A 21367-nucleotide genomic window follows, 5' to 3' on the forward strand; every position below is an offset into this window, starting at 1 on the left:
CCTAATAAAGGGGACAACAAACATGTCATCATTCCTTAAAAGTCATCCACCAACCCTGTATCCTGTATGGAAAGGTTGGTCACTGAACCACCCCTGTGGATCCACCAGAGACTAGAGAGTTGTTCTGAGAGACAGCATGAAGGACATGCCCCATGGTCATTTATGGGAACACACAGGGGGTAGATGAGGGTTGGGGTAGGGGGTCAACAGCGTGGAGGGGCGAAATATATTATAATAAGAAAAAGAATCTCAGACTCAGCGACTATCCCCTTGTCTCTGAGGCATCCCCCACCTTGCCATGTCCCAGGACCTTGGGCTGGGCTGTTGGCTGGTGAGTGTGCGGGTTCTAATTTATTGGCTTAGTGATTTGCTGAGTGTGTCAGAGACTTCATGCGGCTCAGTGCGCTAGTGTGGAACATCCGGGCTTTGCTTCATTAGCTAGTCATGCCCTTAGCGCTGACATTTTCAAACTTGTTACACATCTTTCTAATTGGTGTGAAAAATTGGCCACAGCTACAAACATTAATGGCTGCATGGTAAATCTGGCTTTGACACCAAGTTCTGTGCCACTTGGACTGTCATTTTCCTCTCCTGCTGTTAATATGCAGCAAAAAAAAATGACACAGACATGCTTTTGTCTTAGCTGAATTGTAGTGGTAAAACTACAAGAAACAATAGTACCCATTACAATATTTCTTTAAGCTAAATGTCAAGAGTTACGAATGACAGTATTCTGAATTGTATACTGTACATCTGATGAACTGTAATTCATATGCTGTTTTGTTATTGAAATAATTCTAATCAAATACTGAATAAGAATGATGGCATTTATTGCTGAGTATTCTACCCAATCATATTAACTTTGAATACAGTCCTTCAAATACAGTGTTTAAAAAAGTGAGTCCCAGTTAGCATCTTAAAACAATAAATCCATCTTTAAAAGAAAACAAACAGTTTATGCAAAGCTACAGCCTAGACATGATTTACATTGTCATCGTAAACTTCATTACAGCTGAATCCGTGTTCATTACATTCATCCTATGATCTGTTTGGGTACATTTTAAAGCAGACATTTCTTTTGGTCATATAAGTGAAAAATGGATCCTGAACAAGACGCATAACATGACATCATAATGTCAGTAACAGTGCATTCTTCATCCACTCACTGTAACATCAACAGGCAGAAGAGTAAACGTTCATGACTACCACAAGGCTGATATATCACATCCTCATTATGGATGTGACAAACCTCTCAACTGCAAATGTTTGTTCACAGTTTCATTATTGATATCAAGTATGTATTTAACGGTCATAATTCACAGAGTAACACTCGATGTAACTTTACATCGATTAATAGGTGTTTTTTGTTTATAATGAATTACTAGAGCCTGGAGTTATCCCTGACCACGAGAAACTAGATACTAGCTGGGACTGCTCAGGGGAGTGGCACACCTGGCTGCTCAAATAAATAATGTTCCGGAAAGGATTACACTGCTATTTGATCTCATACAGTCAGAAGTAGTTCTCTCCAAACAGCCTTTGTCAGCATGGGGAACGCCTACAGGAGTGTACTCCACCAACGTTAGAAGTAGAGTTAACACATTAACAGGAACCAACATAAACAGAATAAAATAGGATGTGTGTGGGGATGGGATATGAGATAGGCCTATACATTGATGTCCTGAAATCAATATAGTGTGCTTGTAAACACTGGTGTGATGGATAGCGAGTTTTAGTCTCCCTGGGTGTCTTGTTCCTTCGTAGACTCAGGCTCTTCTGCTCTTTCCTCTGAGGAAGCCTCTCCCCTCTCACACAGCCACATACCCTGCTCCTGGTCCTGCTCCTGGCTCTCACAGCCCTCCTTCACCTCTCCCTCCTCCTGCCTCCTCTCCCGCTCCAGCATCCTGTAGTTGTAGGCGTTCATAACAAAGAGGAAGAGTCCTGCGAACACCATCACCGCTCCACACATGAGGTACAGGTACTTGTAGTCACCAAAGGTGTCCACCAAGGCTCCTGCAGGGGAGCAGAAATGTTACGGAAGGTTAAACAAAGTCTCTGTTCCCTTTTTCCGATCAGAAGTTCAGTTATAGAAAGTATAGTTAGACAAGATCCCCACAAAAATCCCCCCTGCTTATAGTATCTTTCCATCAACAGGTTGTTATGGGTTTAGGGAAGCCTTTCCCCATCTCGCTCCACGAGGTGAATCAGGAGGTGTAACATGGGTATGGTTTAATGTGCTTTTCAAACTCTTCTGTAGAGAAGAAGATAGGACGATCCTACTGGAGACATGCAGGAAATAACATGGAGCCATTACACCTGGCCACGCTCCACACTGCTCTCTGGGAAGGCAATTTTGTCTGCTGCACAAGAATGAATCAGGAGTGTGGCCATGCCCATTCTGAAAACGATCAAAAACTAGCCCGCTTCAGAGGGAAAAAAAGTGACAAATGTAGTTTATATCAGATTGGAACCATAAGCTTTTTGAGCCTCCATCCTCCCCTGGATCGTTCTGCAGTCCTCCCCATCTCACTCAGCCTCCACAGTGTGTATCTAATTATCTGTCTGTCCACCCCTACGCCTGTGTATACTGTATAACACTCTGCAGGGTTATGCATGTCAGATGTTTGTCGGATCTGCTAAATTGATTAACGAAGGTGAAGATCATCTGTGACAACGGTGTACTATCCCAAGCTGTACTATCCCAAGCTGTACTATCCCAAGCTGTACTATCCCAAGCTGTACTATCCCAAGCTGTACTATCCCAAGCTGTACTATCCCAAGCTGTACTATCCCAAGCTGTACTATCCCAAGCTGTACTATCCCAAGCTGTACTATCCCAAGCTGTACTATCCCAAGCTGTACTATCCCAAGCTGTACTATCCCAAGCTGTACTATCCCAAGCTGTACTATCCCAAGCTGTACTATCCCAAGCTGTACTATCCCAAGCTGTACTATCCCAAGCTATTGTATGGGGAGTTTATGGTCATTGACTAATTCAATCACAATGAATACATTTAGAAAGTTTTTACAGCTGAGCACCACAACATGATTTACCCACATACTTCTTATGCATCTTATCTAACTCCCATGTGTTTGTGCAAGGAGACATTGCCTTTGATTGCCCTCTGCATTTCAAACTTTTATAAGAGTATTTACATGTAATGGACTGATGTCCAGCAAACTTCAGTTACTAATGGTCAATTACTGAGTCTGACATAATCAACAACACTAAACACAAAGTTAGGTTGTTAAATGGAGGGGCAGTTTTCAGGTTAGGTAAACCAATTAAAAGACTGTTCTTAATGAGCCAATTTTCAATGAAGCTGATATGGATGGGGCCATTCATTTATCTCTCATGTGTGTGTGTGTGTGTGTGTGTGTGTGTGTGTGTGTGGGGGGGGGGGGGGGGGGTCACTTTGCCCATGGTCCAGTATAAAGGGAGGGGATGGGGGGTCACTTTGCCCATGGTCCAGGATAAATCAGCATCAGGGCCATGGTTTGATTGAGGGTGTTCTGTCCTGTGGGCATATGCAGATAACCGTCACCCTAATTAAGGCAGACCTTGATTGGCTGAACGGTAATTAAGTCCATCTGGCGTAGTCACCTCTTTTCTAAATGCATATTCATGGCTTCATTATGGCCAAGTTACGGGAGTCCGATGAGTGAAGTGAGGTCTGAACTGAGATTCCATTAAACACAGAAAGCAAAAGGATAATTACACCAATTACATCACTTCCTCCTAATTAGGCTGACCCCCAGGTTAGGGCAGAGGCACGGCGCAGCACGACGAGGCTGGCCGTAGCGAGGAGACTTGTAATGGGAAACGTAAAGACTCTGCCCTCTGGAGAAGAACGCTCAACGTGCAGAGAGATACATTTACCTCCAACGGGGTCGCACAAAACAACCAGGAGGGCTATACATTTACCTCCAACGGGGTCGCACAAAACAACCAGGAGGGCTATACATTTACCTCCAACGGGGTCGCACAAAACAACCAGGAGGGCTATACATTTACCTCCAACGGGGGTCGCACAAAACAACCAGGAGGCTATACATTTACCTCCAACGGGGTCGCACAAAACAACCAGGAGGGCTATACATTTACCTCCAACGGGGGTCGCACAAAACAACCAGGAGGGCTATACATTTACCTCCAACGGGGGTCGCACAAAACAACCAGGAGGCTATACATTTACCTCCAACGGGGTCGCACAAAACAACCAGGAGGGCTATACATTTACCTCCAACGGGGGTCGCACAAAACAACCAGGAGGGCTATACATTTACCTCCAACGGGGTCGCACAAAACAACCAGGAGGCTATACATTTACCTCCAACGGGGTCGCACAAAACAACCAGGAGGCTATACATTTACCTCCAACGGGGGTCGCACAAAACAACCAGGAGGGCTATACATTTACCTCCAACGGGGTCGCACAAAACAACCAGGAGGCTATACATTTACCTCCAACGGGGGTCGCAAAAAACAACCAGGAGGGCTATACATTTACCTCCAACGGGGGTCGCACAAAACAACCAGGAGGGCTATACATTTACCTCCAACGGGGTCGCACAAAACAACCAGGAGGGCTATACATTTACCTCCAACGGGGTCGCACAAAACAACCAGGAGGCTATACATTTACCTCCAACGGGGTCGCACAAAACAACCAGGAGGCTATACATTTACCTCCAACGGGGTCGCACAAAACAACCAGGAGGGCTATACATTTACCTCCAACGGGGGTCGCACAAAACAACCAGGAGGGCTATACATTTACCTCCAACGGGGTCGCACAAAACAACCAGGAGGGCTATACACTTACCTCCAACGGGGGTCGCACAAAACAACCAGGAGGCTATACATTTACCTCCAACGGGGTCGCACAAAACAACCAGGAGGGCTATACATTTACCTCCAACGGGGTCGCACAAAACAACCAGGAGGGCTATACATTTACCTCCAACGGGGGTCGCACAAAACAACCAGGAGGCTATACATTTACACCTCCTTAAAACTCTGCAGATGAGAGAGATGCATTGGACATCAAACGGGATCCTACTTTTACCTGACAGACGAGACCATAGGATCTCTATAGACTAGGCAGAACACCAGTTTGTCTGGGGAGAGAAGTGTGTGTTCTACCCTTTCAGAGACTGAAATGAGAGGGACTCCATGAGGAGAACATTTGTATTATGTATTATTATGAAGCCCACAGGTTGTTCAAAGACCATAAGCAAGTTCACTTCCATGGAAATGTGTTATTTAACAGTTTGGGCTGAGCAGAGAATGTTAACATTGTTAGTTCTCCTCTGTGCTAAATAACATCAAAGTTGAGTGTAGAAGATTACGTTTTGAAAAGTTGCAGGGAAATATGGCAATTTCAGGGAAATATGGGGGGAGAACTACCCCTTTTTGATAACACAAAAAAAAAGCATGAAAGCAAATGGTCCTGTCAGAATAACCTTACACAATGATTCCTAATCAGTAGTACGCTATTATGTGGAAATGCCTCCTCTGAAACCTTAGAACCAGAGAGAGATCTATGACATTGTTTTTATAGTAAAGTGTACTAGATTGTGCTTGCTAATTAGGATTTGGGTTTAGAGTCAATCACTTACAGTGTATCTTTAATTTTCCATGACGTATCGTCAGCTAATCAAATTAAGTTGGGAACACTGCAATGGTCAAAGGTTTCTGTAACTCCAATAACTAACTCTCCAAGCTTTTCTTTGCAGCCAGTGATAGTAGAGGTCTAATGGCCTTATACTCTAGGCCGAGGGGACCTGGTAAAGAGAGAAGGGAAAATAGACAGCAAAAGAGTCGCAGAGAGACCGTCATTACCCTTACGGCTTCTTAGCTCCGAAAAATGTTCCATAATTTGCGTGGAGGATGAATCCTCTAGCGGGCGTGCCCTGAAAGCCAGAGCAGCCCGGCTTATTTACAGCAGTAAATAACCGTGACCAATTACGGCTTTTCTCTAGGAGGGCCGTGCGCTCCAGGCCGCCCTGCTCACCGATGATAATCCAATTCTACTGGAATGTCTTACAATAATGACACCCTGGAAAGAAGTTGGGCTCCACTCCACCACCATACAGCATGCAGCGTCCGGACGTGACAGAGGAGCAGAGTGAGAAAGAGAGCAACAACCGACCAGCTGCTTTTTCTGCTTCAAATTCAGCTTTTTTTTTAACCAACGTCTTCTAAAGTCGGACTTCTCCTTCTCTCAAGTGCATGTGTAATGCTGGGATAATACTGACAGCCATGTACTGAATGACAATGGAGAGTTGATCTTAGAGGAACTGGAGGGAGAGTGGTGACTCTAGTTAAATAGTGCTTGTCCTTTTGTCAATAGGTTCTGTTGGCTAAAGCTGTTAGCTGTCTATGAGCTGTATGTGTATTGACTTTGGAGAAGGAGGGGGACTGTGGGCTGTGTTCAGTAGGCTTACCTCCTATAGGTGGTCCCAGGAGCACGGGGCCGCACTCTATGATGGTGGCCAGTCCCACTGCACTGGAGAACCGCTGAGGCCCCACCAGGTCCATGAGTGTCTCAAACAGCAGGGCACACACCATGCCAAACGCTATACCAAAGAACACTGAGTAGGCCACCAGCCCCCAGTACCCACTGGCCATGGGGCACAACAGGTGGCACATACCATTATAAATGATGGCAAAGCTGAAGAAGTACTGGATCCTGGGCCTGATCCACTTAGTGTTAGCTATCAGCCCAGTTCCCGGCCTAGCAAACATGTCCACGAAGCCCATGATGGAGAGGAGGAAGGCGGAAGAGTACTCATCAAAGCCATGGCTCCGGGCGTACGGGGCCAGGAACACTACAGGGGCGAAGAAACCAAAGAACATCATTGTGTTCCCTAAGATGTAGATCAGAAAGCCCCTGTGCTTGAAGAGTGAGAGGTCCAGAAACGTGTTGAAGTTTTCCATACAGCCTTTCTCAAGCTGTGGGTTGTGTCCATTCATCTGGGCCTCAGACTGGTCCGTGGGAGGTTTCTTCGGGAATCCGTTTGTCTGCTTGAGTTGGCCTCCAGTGGGCTTTGGACAAATGGGCCTCATGAGAGAACCGGCAACACAGCAGTTGAGCAGCAGAGCTCCCAGGATGAAGAAACTGCCCCTCCAGCCAAAGTGGTTAAACAGGAACTGGTTCATAGGTGCTAATGTACAGAGGAAGACTGGACTTCCTGCCATGGCCAGCCCATTGGCTAATGGCCTCTTGACCTGGAAGTACTTCCCAATGATGGTGAGGGACGGCTGGAGGTTAAAGGAGAGTCCAAACCCTGCAGGAAATAAAAGAGAGGAGAGTAGTTACGTTCACATGTCACATTTTCAGAGGATACAATTTAAAACGACTGGTACTACAGGATTAAATTAAGACCATTCTACTTTGTGCACATTAAGGTTCCATCTCATTTCACATTGCCAACTAAAATCTAATTTGAGGAAGCTGGAACATATTCAGAATTTTTTTCTACATTTTAATGGCAAATTAGAGACTCCAGGTAATTCATTCACTCCCACCTCCTTTCCCCCAAATCCAATTTAGTAACATTTCTGCCTGTAAATGAGCATCTTATTCTCTAAATGAGTCTCCACTTTAAGATGAAGAGCTGCAGGTAGCAACCTCGACTGAACCATTCCATCATTCTAACGACTGCTAAAATGTCTGCTGCTCACAATCCCCCACTGAACAATGCCCACTGAGCTACACAACTTACAAAGCCTTATTTTAGTTCACAGATAGAAACAGTTCTCAGTATGCATTCTTCCTTGATTGAAAAGTACATGCTAACACAAGACTTAATGCAGGGTAGATATCCCAGCTCCACGGGGGATTTTGATTCGTTTTCATCTTCATTGTTTTAAGAGTTTTGGTCAACAATTATCTCTGTCTCAACTTGATTGAACTGGGATGGCCTTTAAAGTACAATGATTAGAAATAAATAATCCTTGTATTTGTTATTTGTCTATTTGAGATGGTACAGAGGGAGAACATCTCTTCAACTTAACTGGTTGTTGCATACAGAAATAATATATAATTGACATATGTATTCACACCCCTGAGTCAAAACATGTTTGAATTTACATTTAAGTCATTTAGCAGACGCTCTTATCCAGAGCGACTTACAAATTGGTGCATTCACCTAATGACATCCAGTGGAACAGCCACTTTACAATAGTGCATCTAAATCTTTTAAGGGGGGGGGGGGGCAGAAGGATTGCTTTATCCTATCCTAGGTATTCCTTGAAGAGGTGGGGTTTCAGGTGTCTCCGGAAGGTGGTGATTGACTCCGCTGTCCTGGCGTCGTGAGGGAGTTTGTTCCACCATTGGGGTGCCAGAGCAGCGAACAGTTTTGACTGGGCTGAGCGGGAACTGTACTTCCTCAGTGGTAGGGAGGCGAGCAGGCCAGAGGTGGATGAACGCAGTGCCCTTGTTTGGGTGTAGGGCCTGATCAGAGCCTGAAGGTACTGAGGTGCCGTTCCCCTCACAGCTCCGTAGGCAAGCACCATGGTCTTGTAGCGGATGCGAGCTTCAACTGGAAGCCAGTGGAGAGAGCGGAGGAGCGGGGTGACGTGAGAGAACTTGGGAAGGTTGAACACCAGACGGGCTGCGGCGTTCTGGATGAGTTGTAGGGGTTTGATGGCACAGGCAGGGAGCCCAGCCAACAGCGAGTTGCAGTAATCCAGACGGGAGATGACAAGTGCCTGGATTAGGACCTGCGCCGCTTCCTGTGTGAGGCAGGGTCGTACTCTGCGGATGTTGTAGAGCATGAACCTACAGGAACGGGCCACCGCCTTGATGTTAGTTGAGTCACCATTGACAGCAATTACAGCTGTGAGTACTTCTGTGTAAGAGCTTTGCACACCTGGACTGAACCATATTTGCACATGATTTATTTTTAAATCTTTGAGCTCTGTCAAGTTGGTTGTTGATCATTATTTATTTTTAAATCTTTGAGCTCTGTCAAGTTGGTTGTTGATCATTATTTCTTTTTAAATCTTTGAGCTCTGTCAAGTTGGTTGTTGATCATTGCTAGACAGACATTTTCCAGTCTTGCAATAGATGTTTAAGCAGATTTAAGTCAAAACTGTAACTAGGCCACTCAGGAACCTTCAATAGTGATATTTTATATATGAATGCTTCCGCTCAGTATTTGAGATCAATTGACACCCTTTATGATGGAGCATTGAGATGTATTGCAAAACCCCTTATGTACCACTGCACCTTTATATACCAGGGTTGGCTGGCATTCTCTAGTCACTCGTATGCTCAGTCACTGGTATACTTTTATTTACAAAGCCATTTTGGGTTTATTACCATTTTATTTGGCCATTTTTATTGTTCAGAAATGTGGTGGGTACTCTCTTCGTTCGCAAGACTTTATCCTGCTAACTGTTCCAAATGTCCGAACTGAATTTGGTAAAAAGGGCTTTTATGTACTCTGCACCATCGGCTTGGAACTCCTTACAAAATACTTTTAAACTTGACCTGTCAATGTTTATAATTTGCTGTTTTATGATTTCGTTACACTTCTGTGATTTCTATGGTTTTTACTAGATTACGTGTAGTTTTTCATGTTGTCAGTCTGTAATGGTGTAATGACTTGGTGCTGCCTATTTTGGCCAGGACGCTCTTGAAACAGAGATTTCAAATCTCAATGAGCCCTTCCTGGTTAAATTAAGGTCAAAATATATAATAATAATAATAATAATCTTGGTAAGTAACTTGAGTGTATATTTCGTCTTGTGTTTTAGGTTATTGTCCTGCTGAAAGGTGAATGTCTCCCAGTGTCTGTTGGAAAGCAGACTGAACCAGGATTTCCTCTAGGATCTTGCCGGTGTTAAGCTCTATTTCCTTTTTTTGTATCCTAAAAAAACTCCCTAGTCCTTGCTGATGACAAGCATACCCATAACATGATGTAGCCACCACAATGCTTGAAAATATGAAGAGTGGTACTCAGTGATGTGTTGGACATAATGCTTTGTATTCAGGACATAAAGTTAATTTCTTTGCCACATTTGTTGCAGTTTTACTTTAGTGCCTTGTTGCAAACAGGAAGGATGTTTTGGAATATTTGTATTCTGTACAGGCTTCCTTCTGTTCACTGTCATTTAGTTTAGTATTCTTGAGTAACTACAGTGTTGTTGATCCATCCTCGGTTTTCTCCTGTCACAGCCATTAAACTCTGTAACTGTTTTAAAGTCACCATTGGCCTCATGGTGAAATCCCTGAGAGGTTTCGATCCTCTCCGGCAACTGATTTAGGAAGGACGCCTGTCTCTTTGTAGTGACTGGGTGTATTGATTCACCATCCAAAGTGTAATAAATAACTTCACTTTGTATGTGTAGGGTACAGATATGAGGTAGTATTCAAAAAGCATGTTAAACACTATTATTGCACACAGAATTAGTCCATGCAGCTTATTCTGTGACTTGTTAAGCAAATGTTTACTCCTGAACTTATTTAGGCTGGCATAACAAAGGGGTAGAATACTTATTTACTCAAGACATTTCAGCTTATAATTTTTGTAATTTGTAAACATTTCTTCATAATTCCACTTTAACATTATGGGGTATTGTGTGTACGCCAGTGACACAAAATCTCAATTTATAATAATAAAAATTCAGGCTGCAACACAACAACATTTTGAAAAAGTCAAAGGGGTGTAAATACTTTCTGAAGGCACTGTACGTGTATGTGAGAGAGGGATGTGTGTCTTAGCCTAGTGTGTCTCAGTGGGCCAGAGCAATGAGGAGAGGATAGAACACAACACAAATCCCTCCTCCCTCTATTAATCCTCCAGGCCTGCAGCTCAGTGGCTGGTTAATGAGTCTCGCTGGGTGGCGGTTGGCAGCCACTACCATGAGGGGGCCAGGACGGGAGCCTGTGGGAGAGAACAGGGGGCCCTGGTAAACCGTGCTCTCCTGGAACCAGAATGGCACCATTCTAATTACACCTGTGCTGCCCACCTCCCTCCCCCCCTCCAGTGCACAGGCCACAATCCAGAGGCTGAGACTCCCCAGCCTGAACCCAGACATACAGCACGCCAGCCCAGCCTGGGAGACCAGGGCCACCAAGAGAGGATGTGTAGCCCCATAGGAGCACCGCCAGGCCTGGTTGAGGGCTGGTCTATCGGCAGGGTAAACAAATCTAAGCCCGTGTCAAGACTGGTTCATTTACACAACACATCATCCCAGATTGAACCCTTATATCTAACGTTGTGTTTTAGGTACAATTAATCAACTACATTATCTTCAATAGGACCACAATTAGAATTGTTTAGGTACACACATTTAGAGCATACAGTAAACTTATGGATTAGGCCTACAGAAATAATTATTAAAGTTGTCTTAGTTGTCAACTTTCCTTCACATAAAAACAAGTGATTTTTGTTACTGTTGAGTATGATTTGGCGCACACATAAACATGAAATCACAAAACAAGCCACGTCAATCAAATGTATGAAATGAGTGGGTACCTCCAATGATTCCTACGCATATGTACAAATGCGTAATGGTATTGCCGAAAGAAGCAGTTACCATAGCAACGCCACACATCACTCCACCAGCTATGACCACAGGCCGGCTTCCATAGCGATTCACCAGAATACTGCTGATAGGTCCTGCAAAGGAAAAGAGTGAGAGAGTAGAGAGGAGAAGGGGAGAGAAAGTGTCAGTCTTAGGTTCATACAGCATTGAGGTCATGGATAGGCAGTTGACACCCGACCGGTAGATCTCTACCAAAACCTAACCCTTCATCCCTATTCATTACCCCTAATGCACTGCCGGTCAAATATCCATACATAGTAACTCATGTCTAAAAGGGCGTGAAGGGGTATCTGATGTTCTAAATAGTTATCTTATCTACATAAGCAAAGCAAGCCAGTGACTCATGAGCATTTCTCCTGACAATGTTCCCGCTAAAACAGCTAGTGTGAGTGATCAATCAGTAATTAAAGAGCCTTCTATATTCTGTCTCTCTTCATCCTTCATTCATAACCCTGCCACAGACAACACGCAGAACAGTCCTTTAGCATCACACAACGCTACATCATTCCCCGCAATTCATTAAATCAAATAAAAAGAACGAGCATCAATCATGAAAATATGTAGGCTGCCACGATTATTGAAATCTCAACATGCTGCCTTTCTAGTCAGTGCTAGAATGACAATCTGCAAGGAGGGTGATAATTGAAAATTCCTAGTAAAAAAATAAGCGGATTAGTTTGGCAGACAGCGGCTATTTCAATCGCAAGTTTACGACTGATGATTAATCTGAATAAAATAATGGTGTTATTTTTACCACTCTGAATCCATTCTCCAAAATTGATTACATGTGTTAAAAAACACATTTTAAATAATTGTTGTTTACTTACATAGCTCGTGATTTATGCAAACAAACAAAACAAAAAATGTAAAAAAAATGTTTTATCACTAGTATACAGTGCATTCGGAAAGTATTGAGACCCCTTGACTTTTTCCACATTTTGTTACGTTACAGCCTTATTCTAAAATGGATTAAATCGTTTTTTCCCCCTCATCAATCTACACACAATACCCAATAATGACAAAGCAAAGCAGTTAGACCATTTTTAAATTCATTACAAATAAAAAATACTTTACTTCCCTTTACACAAGTATTCAGACCCTTTACTCAGTACTTTGTTGAAGCACCTTTGGCAGCGATTACAGCATCGAGTCTTCTTGGGTATGACGCTACAAGCTTGGCACACCTGTATTTGGGGAGTTTCTCCCATTCTTCTCTGCAGATCTTCTCAAGCTCTGGCAGGTTGGATTGGGAGTGTCGCTGCACGGCTATTTTCAGGTCTCTCCATAGATGTTCGATCCGGTTCAAGTCCGGGCTCTGGCTGGGCCACTCAAGGACATTCAGAGACTTGTCCCGAAGCCACTCCTGCATTGTCTTGGCTGTGTGCCTAGGGTCATTGTCCTTTTGGAGGGTGAACCTTCACCCCAGTCTAAGGTCCTGAGAGCTCTGGAGCAGGTTTTCATCAAGGATCTCTCTGTACTTTGCTCCGTTCATCTTTCCCTCGATCCTGACTAGTCTCCCAGTCCCTGCCGCAGAAAAAACATCCACACAGCCTGATGCTGCCACCAGCATGCTTCACTGTAGGGATGGTGCCAGGTTTCCTCCAGACGTGACGCTTGGCATTCAAACCAAATTCAGACCAGATCATTTTGTTTCTCATGGTCTGAGAGTCCTTTCGGTGCATTTTGGCAAACTCCAAGCGGGCTGTCATGGGCCTTTCACTAAGGAGGGGCTTTAGTCTGGCCACTCTACCATGAAGGCCTGATTGGTCGAGTGTTGCAGAGATGGTTGTCCTTCTGGAAGGTTCTCCCATCTCCACAGAGGTTCTCTAACAGAACTCTGGAGCTCTGTTAGAGTGACCATCGGGTACTTGGTCAGCTCTCTGACCAAGGCCCTTCTCCCCTGATTGATCAATTTGGCCGGGTGGACAGCTTATATGCTGCAGAAATGTTTTGGTACCCTTCCCCAGATCTGTGCCTCTACACAATCCGGTCTCGGAGCTCTACAGACAATTCCTTCGACCTCATGGATTGGTTTTTGCTCTGACATGTACTGTCAATGGTGGGCACTTATATAGACAAGTGTGTGCCTTTCCAAATCATGTCCAATCAATTGAATTTACCACAGTTGTAGAAACATCTCAAGGACGATCAATGGAAACAGGATGCACCTGAGCTCAATTTCGAGTGTCATAGCAAATGGTCTGAATACCATTTGCTATGACACTCGATATGTAAATAAGGCTATATGTAAATAAGGTATGTTTTGCTATTTCTAATACATTTTAAAAAAATCTAAAAACCTATTTTAGCTTTGTCATTATAGGGTATTGTGTGGAGATTGATGAGGGACATTTATTTTTAAATCCATTTTAGAATAAGGCTGTAACGTAAGAAAATGTGGGAAAGGACAAGGGGACTGTATACTTTCCGAATGCACTGTATATTCTGACAATGACCTTGACGTAATACTTCATGTAAAAGCAGCTGTACGCTACACAGGTTCAAAGAATAAATCAAATTCTCATTTTATTTCCCTTTGCTTTTTAATCAAACCCTGCTTCTCATCCCCTCCCACAGGTCCAGCGGAAGTACACCATATCAAGTCTTTTTCCACTGTTTAGTTGTGACAGATATAAAGAAATACACTTGTGCATGTACCAATCTACAACATACCGCAATCATTTCTGGATTATAAAAAAAAAAGACATGTAATCTGAGCAGTGCCCGAGCTAGAACAGATTCATCCAGCCTAGCAAACCCCAGTGAGGATAGGGACTAGTGGTGTGTATTGCATAGATCACATTCTCCCACTTCCTGTGTTACTTTGGAGTTGCATCCCAGACATCACAATTTTCTCTCCCATTATAACTTTATCACTCTGGCTCCCTAAATCATAGGTCCCCTGAAATGCTGTCACGTTTGTCCCATGGGAACTTGGTGCGAGGCCCAAATGTGCTGAACCCATGACTGATATATTTTCCCTGTCTTTTTTCAACTGGGTGACATTGCAAAAGCTGAGCCAAGGACAATATGATAAAGCCATGTGCCTCTGCCACTGAGAACAGGAACATTTCACAGGATTATCTGTACTGGTGACTGCAGGTGAGTCAGGCGCCCTGTCATCTTTTAACCTTGCAGCCACTGATTGATTTATCTCAAAATTCAATTGGATCATTCTATTATAATATCTCAGTGTCATCTAATAAGTCATGTAAGGTGCCTTATCATTAATAAATTCAGGCCCAGGCGTTGAGTAACAACAGTGATTTGTAAGACAGTAGTTTTTTCTTATTGTGACATGGAACACTCATGTTGGTCATTCATCACACCAGGTCCCATCAAGGCTTGCGGCACCGACTGACAATTGTGAATATAAATGCTCATGCAAACAGAGCAAGGGTAAACAAAACAAAAAACAACATTTTCAACTGACAGTCTATATATTTGTGCCCTGGATCAACACTCATGTTGGCCAACTGAACATGCCCCAGGGTGAATCCCCTGCCGCCTCACGGCCCCATTCTTAAGTGAAAGAGTGGCTTTGTTTAAATACCCAAATTCGTGTCAGGTGTAAAATCACATGAATAACCTATGCCAAACCCTTCCATATAAAGCCTAACACTAGGCAGCAAGATGCAGCCACTGGTCAACGAGTTTCTTTAATTCAATATATTTACGGGTTTCCAAAATGAGAGGTTGCTTTGTCAAAGCTCATTAGAGTAAAGTAAGACAGCAAGCTTCTTATTCTATGCTTACTCTATCAGCATGATGAAGTCGGTTGCAATTGCCTGGCTTTCATCTCAAATAGTCTACTACTGTATTTTCTTCAACTAGTAGACTTCCTAAATAAACTACAAACATATATGTATTATTCAGGGATAGTAACATCTAACTTTAGAGAAGAGTCTGATGACTGCACAAAGACTTCACTTCTTAGGCTGTCATAGTCATGTGAACACAGTAGTACTCATTCTTCTTGATTCGTTCCAGCTACTACACTCAGTCCTCACATGCAAGATACAGGCCTACAATTTGGGGAGGAAAAAAACAAGCAACTGCAAAGCTCCATACAAGACATGCATCCCTTAATACAATCTGTGCATTGTGGTCCTCATGTGACTTGATGCTGGCTCAGAGCTGCTTGATTACATGCATGCCTACTCACCACCGGCATACATGGTTGCCAGCATAATGGAGGAGATCCATGCTATCTGGCTGTAGGAGGCACCGAAGATCAGCTGGATGTCTTTGAAGAAGACTGTGAGGGCTTTGGGGAAGGCATACGAGAAGCCAATGGAGATGAAGGCCCCAAACACCACGACCCAGCCCCAGCCCCCGTCCGGAGGGATGTACCCCAGGGGAGATTCTGGTGCAGGGGACATGTTTCTGTCGAATGAAAAGAGGATGATGATGAAGTTCACACTCCGGATCAAAAACATGATCTTGAATATACCTTTTTTAAGTACACAGACAAATCACTACAGAGAAAAACAGTCAATCACTTTATTTCCCCAAACCATAATTGTTTGACCCAGGTATTGTCTCTGTTTGGTATTTACACACATGTAAAGTGACAAGTTACTGCTGTCACAGAGAGGAGCATACAGGCCGAACCTCTTTCATGATTTGATTAGTTTCAAGTCAGTCAGGATTTCAACTTAATGCTGTTGAGTGTATGGGCAGTTTTCCTGTTATGCCATTAACTGAGACCTTCAAGAGCTATTTATAACCTGTCAGCAAAGTCCAGGTGATCAACATATAAGCTAGGTAGGTAAGTTAGGCTAACATATTGAACTCTTGTAGGCTAGTTATCATGACCTGATTACGTGCCTTGAGTCCTCAACCCCCAGGGAGCCCCCACTGACTTTTTTGAGGCACTTAGCTATCATATAAACACATAAGACAGGTCATGAACTACAGAAAATTCACTTTAAAAAGTCAAAAGGTTCTCTATGCCGTATGGCAAAATGTGTAGAATTGCAAGAAATTAGCTTTTAAAAAATGTATCTGCCAAGAGGGGTGTGAACAGTTTGGGGTTTCATGGGTTGCGAGGTGGGGTTTTGTTACTACGCCAGTAAATGGCAAATCCATCTGGACTTTTGCAACTTAGGGCATTTGTGTGACCGGACCTTCCCAAATAGTATATGAGTAGCCATGGGCTATACAACAAAACCTTTGATGCATAGGCTCATGCTACACATATTTTTACTCCTTGTTCCAAATGAAAATGTTGTATAGGAATTGTAGATTTTTTCAGATTTTTCACATGAAAATATATGCCAAACAAAAACTATTGATTTCAAAGTTTAACAAACCATACAACTCCATGCTAAATGAACATTTTTAACAATTTACACTGAACATTTTACAAAAACACATTTACTCGAAGAACAGATGCAACGTTTAGTAACTGAATTTCTGTAAAATCTCCCTCAGTTTTCTATGAAAATCTGCTCAGAATTACGATTCAAATATGTCTGCAGAAACTACAGTAAGTGAGGAAGATTTATACCCAGTAACAGAACTGCAATAATGACATTTCATCATTGGTCCCTGATCTGTGCTACACAGAAATGCATAATTATGGTTATAAAAAATACATTTAATTTGTATAGCGCTACTGAATATATAAAGTACTGTGCTGAACCGTACTCAAAATCTTTTAACTTTACTGTACCCTCCCAATTTGTGAAAAATAGACTATGATTGGTTCAGATTTGGTCGGGGGGGGAGACAGCGGGAGACAGAGAGAATGTTCTCCAGACTGTTTTCACACTTGTGTTGACCACCAGATGACTGAAAGAGAAAGAAAACAGTTATGAGCTGAACAAAACAGTATGCCAGTGGAAGGGTAGACTGTAGCAGGTGACTCAATGGTGGTTTGTGTGACCAGTGACCAGTGTTAGGGGTAATGCATTACAGTAATAATATTTTTTTTTTTGCAGTGACGAGTAATATAACGGAGTTACTGCTATTTTGAGTAATAATATTACAGCTACTGATCAAAGAAATATGTTGATACTTTTGTCATCATTCCCTTCCAATTACAGTTAATGATTAAAAATATATTGGGGATTATTATTCCCTCTGTTGGCACAATATTTAAAAATCCTCCGCCCTAATTGATTTTGTCCTCTCACAAAGTTTTGTTCACACACACACACACACACACACACACACACACACACACACACACACACACACACACACACACACACACACACACACACACACACACACACACACACACACACACACAATAAACTGCTTTAGTGAGGGAGATAAAAATATTTGAGATGCTTCTGCAATTCGACTTTCCCAGCGTGGAAGTATTCGTTGACCAGTGGCTGCGTCTTGCCGGCTTTATATGGAAGGGTTTGGAATAGGTTATTCATGTTACACACATTATTTTGATTTGGTGGGAATTATTTTGATTTGGTAGGAGAAAACGACAAGTATAGAACTCCAAAATGTAAACTGTGCCCAGGCGTGAAACACCTCTCCAATGCTAGAAACACAACTTCCAATCTCTTGAAGAACCTGCAAAGTCAACACACCAATACAAAACTTGAAGTGAAAGACCCCCCAAGACCTGACCAAGGCTGCTGAAGATGACTGTAGGCCTGCCTCATCCAAACAATCAAGGTTTTATTTTAATCGTTCAGGAGGACAGGCAGCATGTTTGGGATGCTCTGGATCGACGTGTACGAAAGCGTGCTCCAGTTCTCGCCAATATCCAGCAACTTCATACAGCTATTGAAGAGGAGTGGGACAATATTTCACAGGCCACAATCAACAGCCTGATTTACTCTATGTGAAGGAGATGTGTCGCGCTGCATGATACAAATGGTCACACCAGAAACTGACTGGTTTTCTGATCCACTCACCTAACTTTTTTTAAAAGGTATGTGTCACTAACAGATGCATACTTGTATTCCAAATAATGCAAAATCAATAGATTAGGGTCCAATTAATATTTTAATTGTTGCACAATTAATGCGTGCTCAGCCTTCTTCTGTACTCCCTGTTCACCCATGGCGGCGTGGCCACGCATGCCTCCAACTCAATCATCAAGTTTGCAGACGACAACAGTAGTAGGCCTGATTACCAACAACGACGAGACAGCCTACAGGGAGGAGGTGAGGGCCCTGTGATTGTGGTGTCAGGAAAATAACCTCTCACTGAACGTCAACAAAACAAAGGAGCTGATCGGGGACTTCAGAAAACAGCAGAGGGAGCACCCCCCCCCCCCCCCCCCCCCCCCCCATATCCACATCGACAGGACCGCAGCGGAGAAGGTGGAAAGCTTCAAGTTCCTCTGCGTAAACATCACTGACAAACTGAAATGGTCCACCCACACAGACAGTGCGGTAAAGAAGGCGCTCCAACTTCAGGAGGCTTTAGAAATTTGGCTTGGCACCTAAAATCCTCACAAACTTTTACAGATGCACAATTGAGAGCATCCTGTCGGGCTGTATCACCGCCTGGTACAGCAACTGCACCGCCCGCAACCGTAAGGCTCTCCAGAGGGTAGTGAGGTCTGCACAACGCATCACTGGGGGCAAAGTACCTCCCCTCCAGGACAACTACAGCACCAGCTGTCACAGGAAGGCCAAAAAGATCATCAAGGACAACAACCACTACCTGTTCACCTCGCTATCATCCAGAAGGCGAGGTCAGTACAGGTGCATCAAAGCTGGGAACGAGAGATTGAAAAACAGCTTCTATCTCAAGACTATCAGACTGTTAAATAGCCATTAGAGGCTGCTGCCCTATATACATAGACTTGAAATCACTGGCCACTTTAATAATGTTAACATATTTTGCATTACTCATCTCATATGCATATACTGTATTCTATTCCACTGTATGTTAGTCTATGCCGCTCTGACATTGCGCATCCAAATATTTATATATTCTTAATTCCATTCCTTCACTTTATATTTGTGTGTATTGTTGTGAAATTATTTGATATTACTGCACTGTTGGAGCGAGAAACACAAGCATTTCACTACACAACAATAACAACAATAATAATATCTGCTAAAAAGTATGTGACCAATTTGATTTGAGGAGATGGGAGAGGCGGAACTTGCAATGCATCAAGCATCACAAATTCAACCAAATAATTTTTTAGCTCCTGGCTACAAAGACGCTTGTTGACACGTGTGAGCAGTGTGTGTGCAATAATTGAATAACATGTATGTGTACATTTATTTTGCAATGCTTGCGCACGCGGTCAGCATGTACGAGCCCTTTAACCTATTCCTAACATTTAGGATAGAAAATAGTTGAAAAATGTTTTTATGCCTTAAATTATCAAAAATATAGACTCTTAGCTTTCATTTGAAACCACATTTAACATGCTCCTATGAACTTCACGTTGGTGCTCTTGTACCATTTACATGGAAATGCCCATTAGTAAATAGACGTTCAATATCTGCTATTGCTGTAGATGGTGTAATTCCAATTGATTTGTTTATTTACTCTGCTTTTTAGACTCATACTCATAGGTTGCATGTTTTTATGTTGCTTTGGCAATCATTTCAACCTGGTCTCAAAGCATTTTGTATTATTCTGTATGTACATCAGTGACTCTCCATTTAGTATATGTTTCTTAAGGCATGTACACATTTGTAGATGTAATTCATAACATATATGAAATGACTGATGGACAATTGGTACAATACGTCACGAATTTGCAAAAAAAAAGTATGTTACGAATTCTAACTACGTGAACTTTAGCTAGTTTGCTAACGTTAGCTAAGATAGGGTTTAGGGTTTAGGAACAGATTTAGGAGTTGAGTTCAAGGGTGAAGTTTAGGGCTAAGGGTTAGCTAACATAGTAAGTAGTTGAACATTTGCTAATTAACTAAAATTGTCCGGGATGAGAATCGAAGTCACAACCTTTGGGTTGCTAGACGTTTGCCCTATACACCAACCAACCATCCTACGTTTGTTTTTGCCTTTAGTAACCAACTGTCCTATGTAACCATACCAAGCTCACTAATTTGAGTGCGCGAGATTTACGTGTACTATGTTATGTCTAGTCTGAGACCAGGCTGATCATGGCTAAGTTTAGTTTAAGTAATTCAAACTAGCCGTTGTACGATAGTTGCATCAAGACTACCTGATGAGAAGCACAGAATAACGTAAAGAATACGTTTTAGCTGTTTGCTTTGTTACAAAAGTGCATCATCTCTACAGATCCTACATATGGAGTCAATTTAAAAATCCAAAGAACGTGTTTTCTTTTTAAGGAACTAGCATAATGACCATTTGCGATACACCCAACAAATTCAGGAAGCCTAAAATTTGGTTGGTACACGTGGATATCCGACTCTGAGTGCACACATACAACACAAGTTGAACCGTTGAACATATTGGGTGGGAGACATAATAAAAAATCTTACCTTGACCACAAATGCAAAGCCCAGCACAAACTCCGAAAGTTTCTGAAACAAATTGATAGTACTTCTCAGAAGCTTTTAGACACGTGTCACCTCATTTCCGCCTGGTGGTTCATTGAATTCGAACAGTTCTCTCCCAAAAGGCTGTGAATTTGATTAACTAGGCAATCGATTCTGGTCGTTTTTTATGCAAACCGACATTGGTCCCATCTTTCACTACCCAGGTCACTAGAATGTCCCTACTCAGTGACGTCATGTCAACTTGCTAGGTATATTTGTTACAAACGTTGCAACTTTATTAAAAAGGTAACAATTGTTTTGTATTCATCACATGCTCCGAATTCAACTGGTGTAGACCTCAGTGAAATGCTTGCTTATTAAACATTCCCAACGA

General features: G+C 42.8%; 1 protein-coding gene across 1 annotated transcript; it reads right to left on the bottom strand.

Annotated features, from left to right (window-relative positions):
• Positions 1–813: 813 nt before the first annotated feature.
• On the bottom strand, positions 814–21196 carry LOC129815105 (monocarboxylate transporter 2-like). Its single transcript, XM_055868476.1, has 5 exons — positions 20977–21196; positions 15729–15949; positions 11494–11637; positions 6451–7293; positions 814–2013 (listed from the first exon to the last, which is right to left on the bottom strand). Exons 2-5 carry the CDS (start codon positions 15943–15945, stop codon positions 1733–1735), a joined length of 1485 nt encoding a protein of 494 aa, XP_055724451.1. The 5' UTR covers positions 15946–15949; positions 20977–21196; the 3' UTR covers positions 814–1732.
• Between the last annotated feature and the right edge of the window lie 171 nt (positions 21197–21367).

Source organism: Salvelinus fontinalis, chromosome 18, assembly GCF_029448725.1.
Source record: "Salvelinus fontinalis isolate EN_2023a chromosome 18, ASM2944872v1, whole genome shotgun sequence".
NCBI classification, from domain to species: domain Eukaryota; kingdom Metazoa; phylum Chordata; class Actinopteri; order Salmoniformes; family Salmonidae; genus Salvelinus; species Salvelinus fontinalis.

What these genes read in the sequence shown, in the direction of transcription:
- LOC129815105 (XM_055868476.1), bottom strand. Translation starts at nt 15,945, where the DNA reads ATGTCCCCTGCACCAGAATCTCCCCTGGGGTACATCCCTCCGGACGGG. An exon ending in GGCAACCATGTATGCCGGTG is followed by an intron (nt 11,638 to 15,728) that starts GTGAGTAGGCAT and finishes TTTCCTTTGCAG; the next exon opens with GACCTATCAGCAGTATTCTG. An exon ending in CCTGGGACCACCTATAGGAG is followed by an intron (nt 2,014 to 6,450) that starts GTAAGCCTACTG and finishes GCTCCCCTGCAG; the next exon opens with GAGCCTTGGTGGACACCTTT.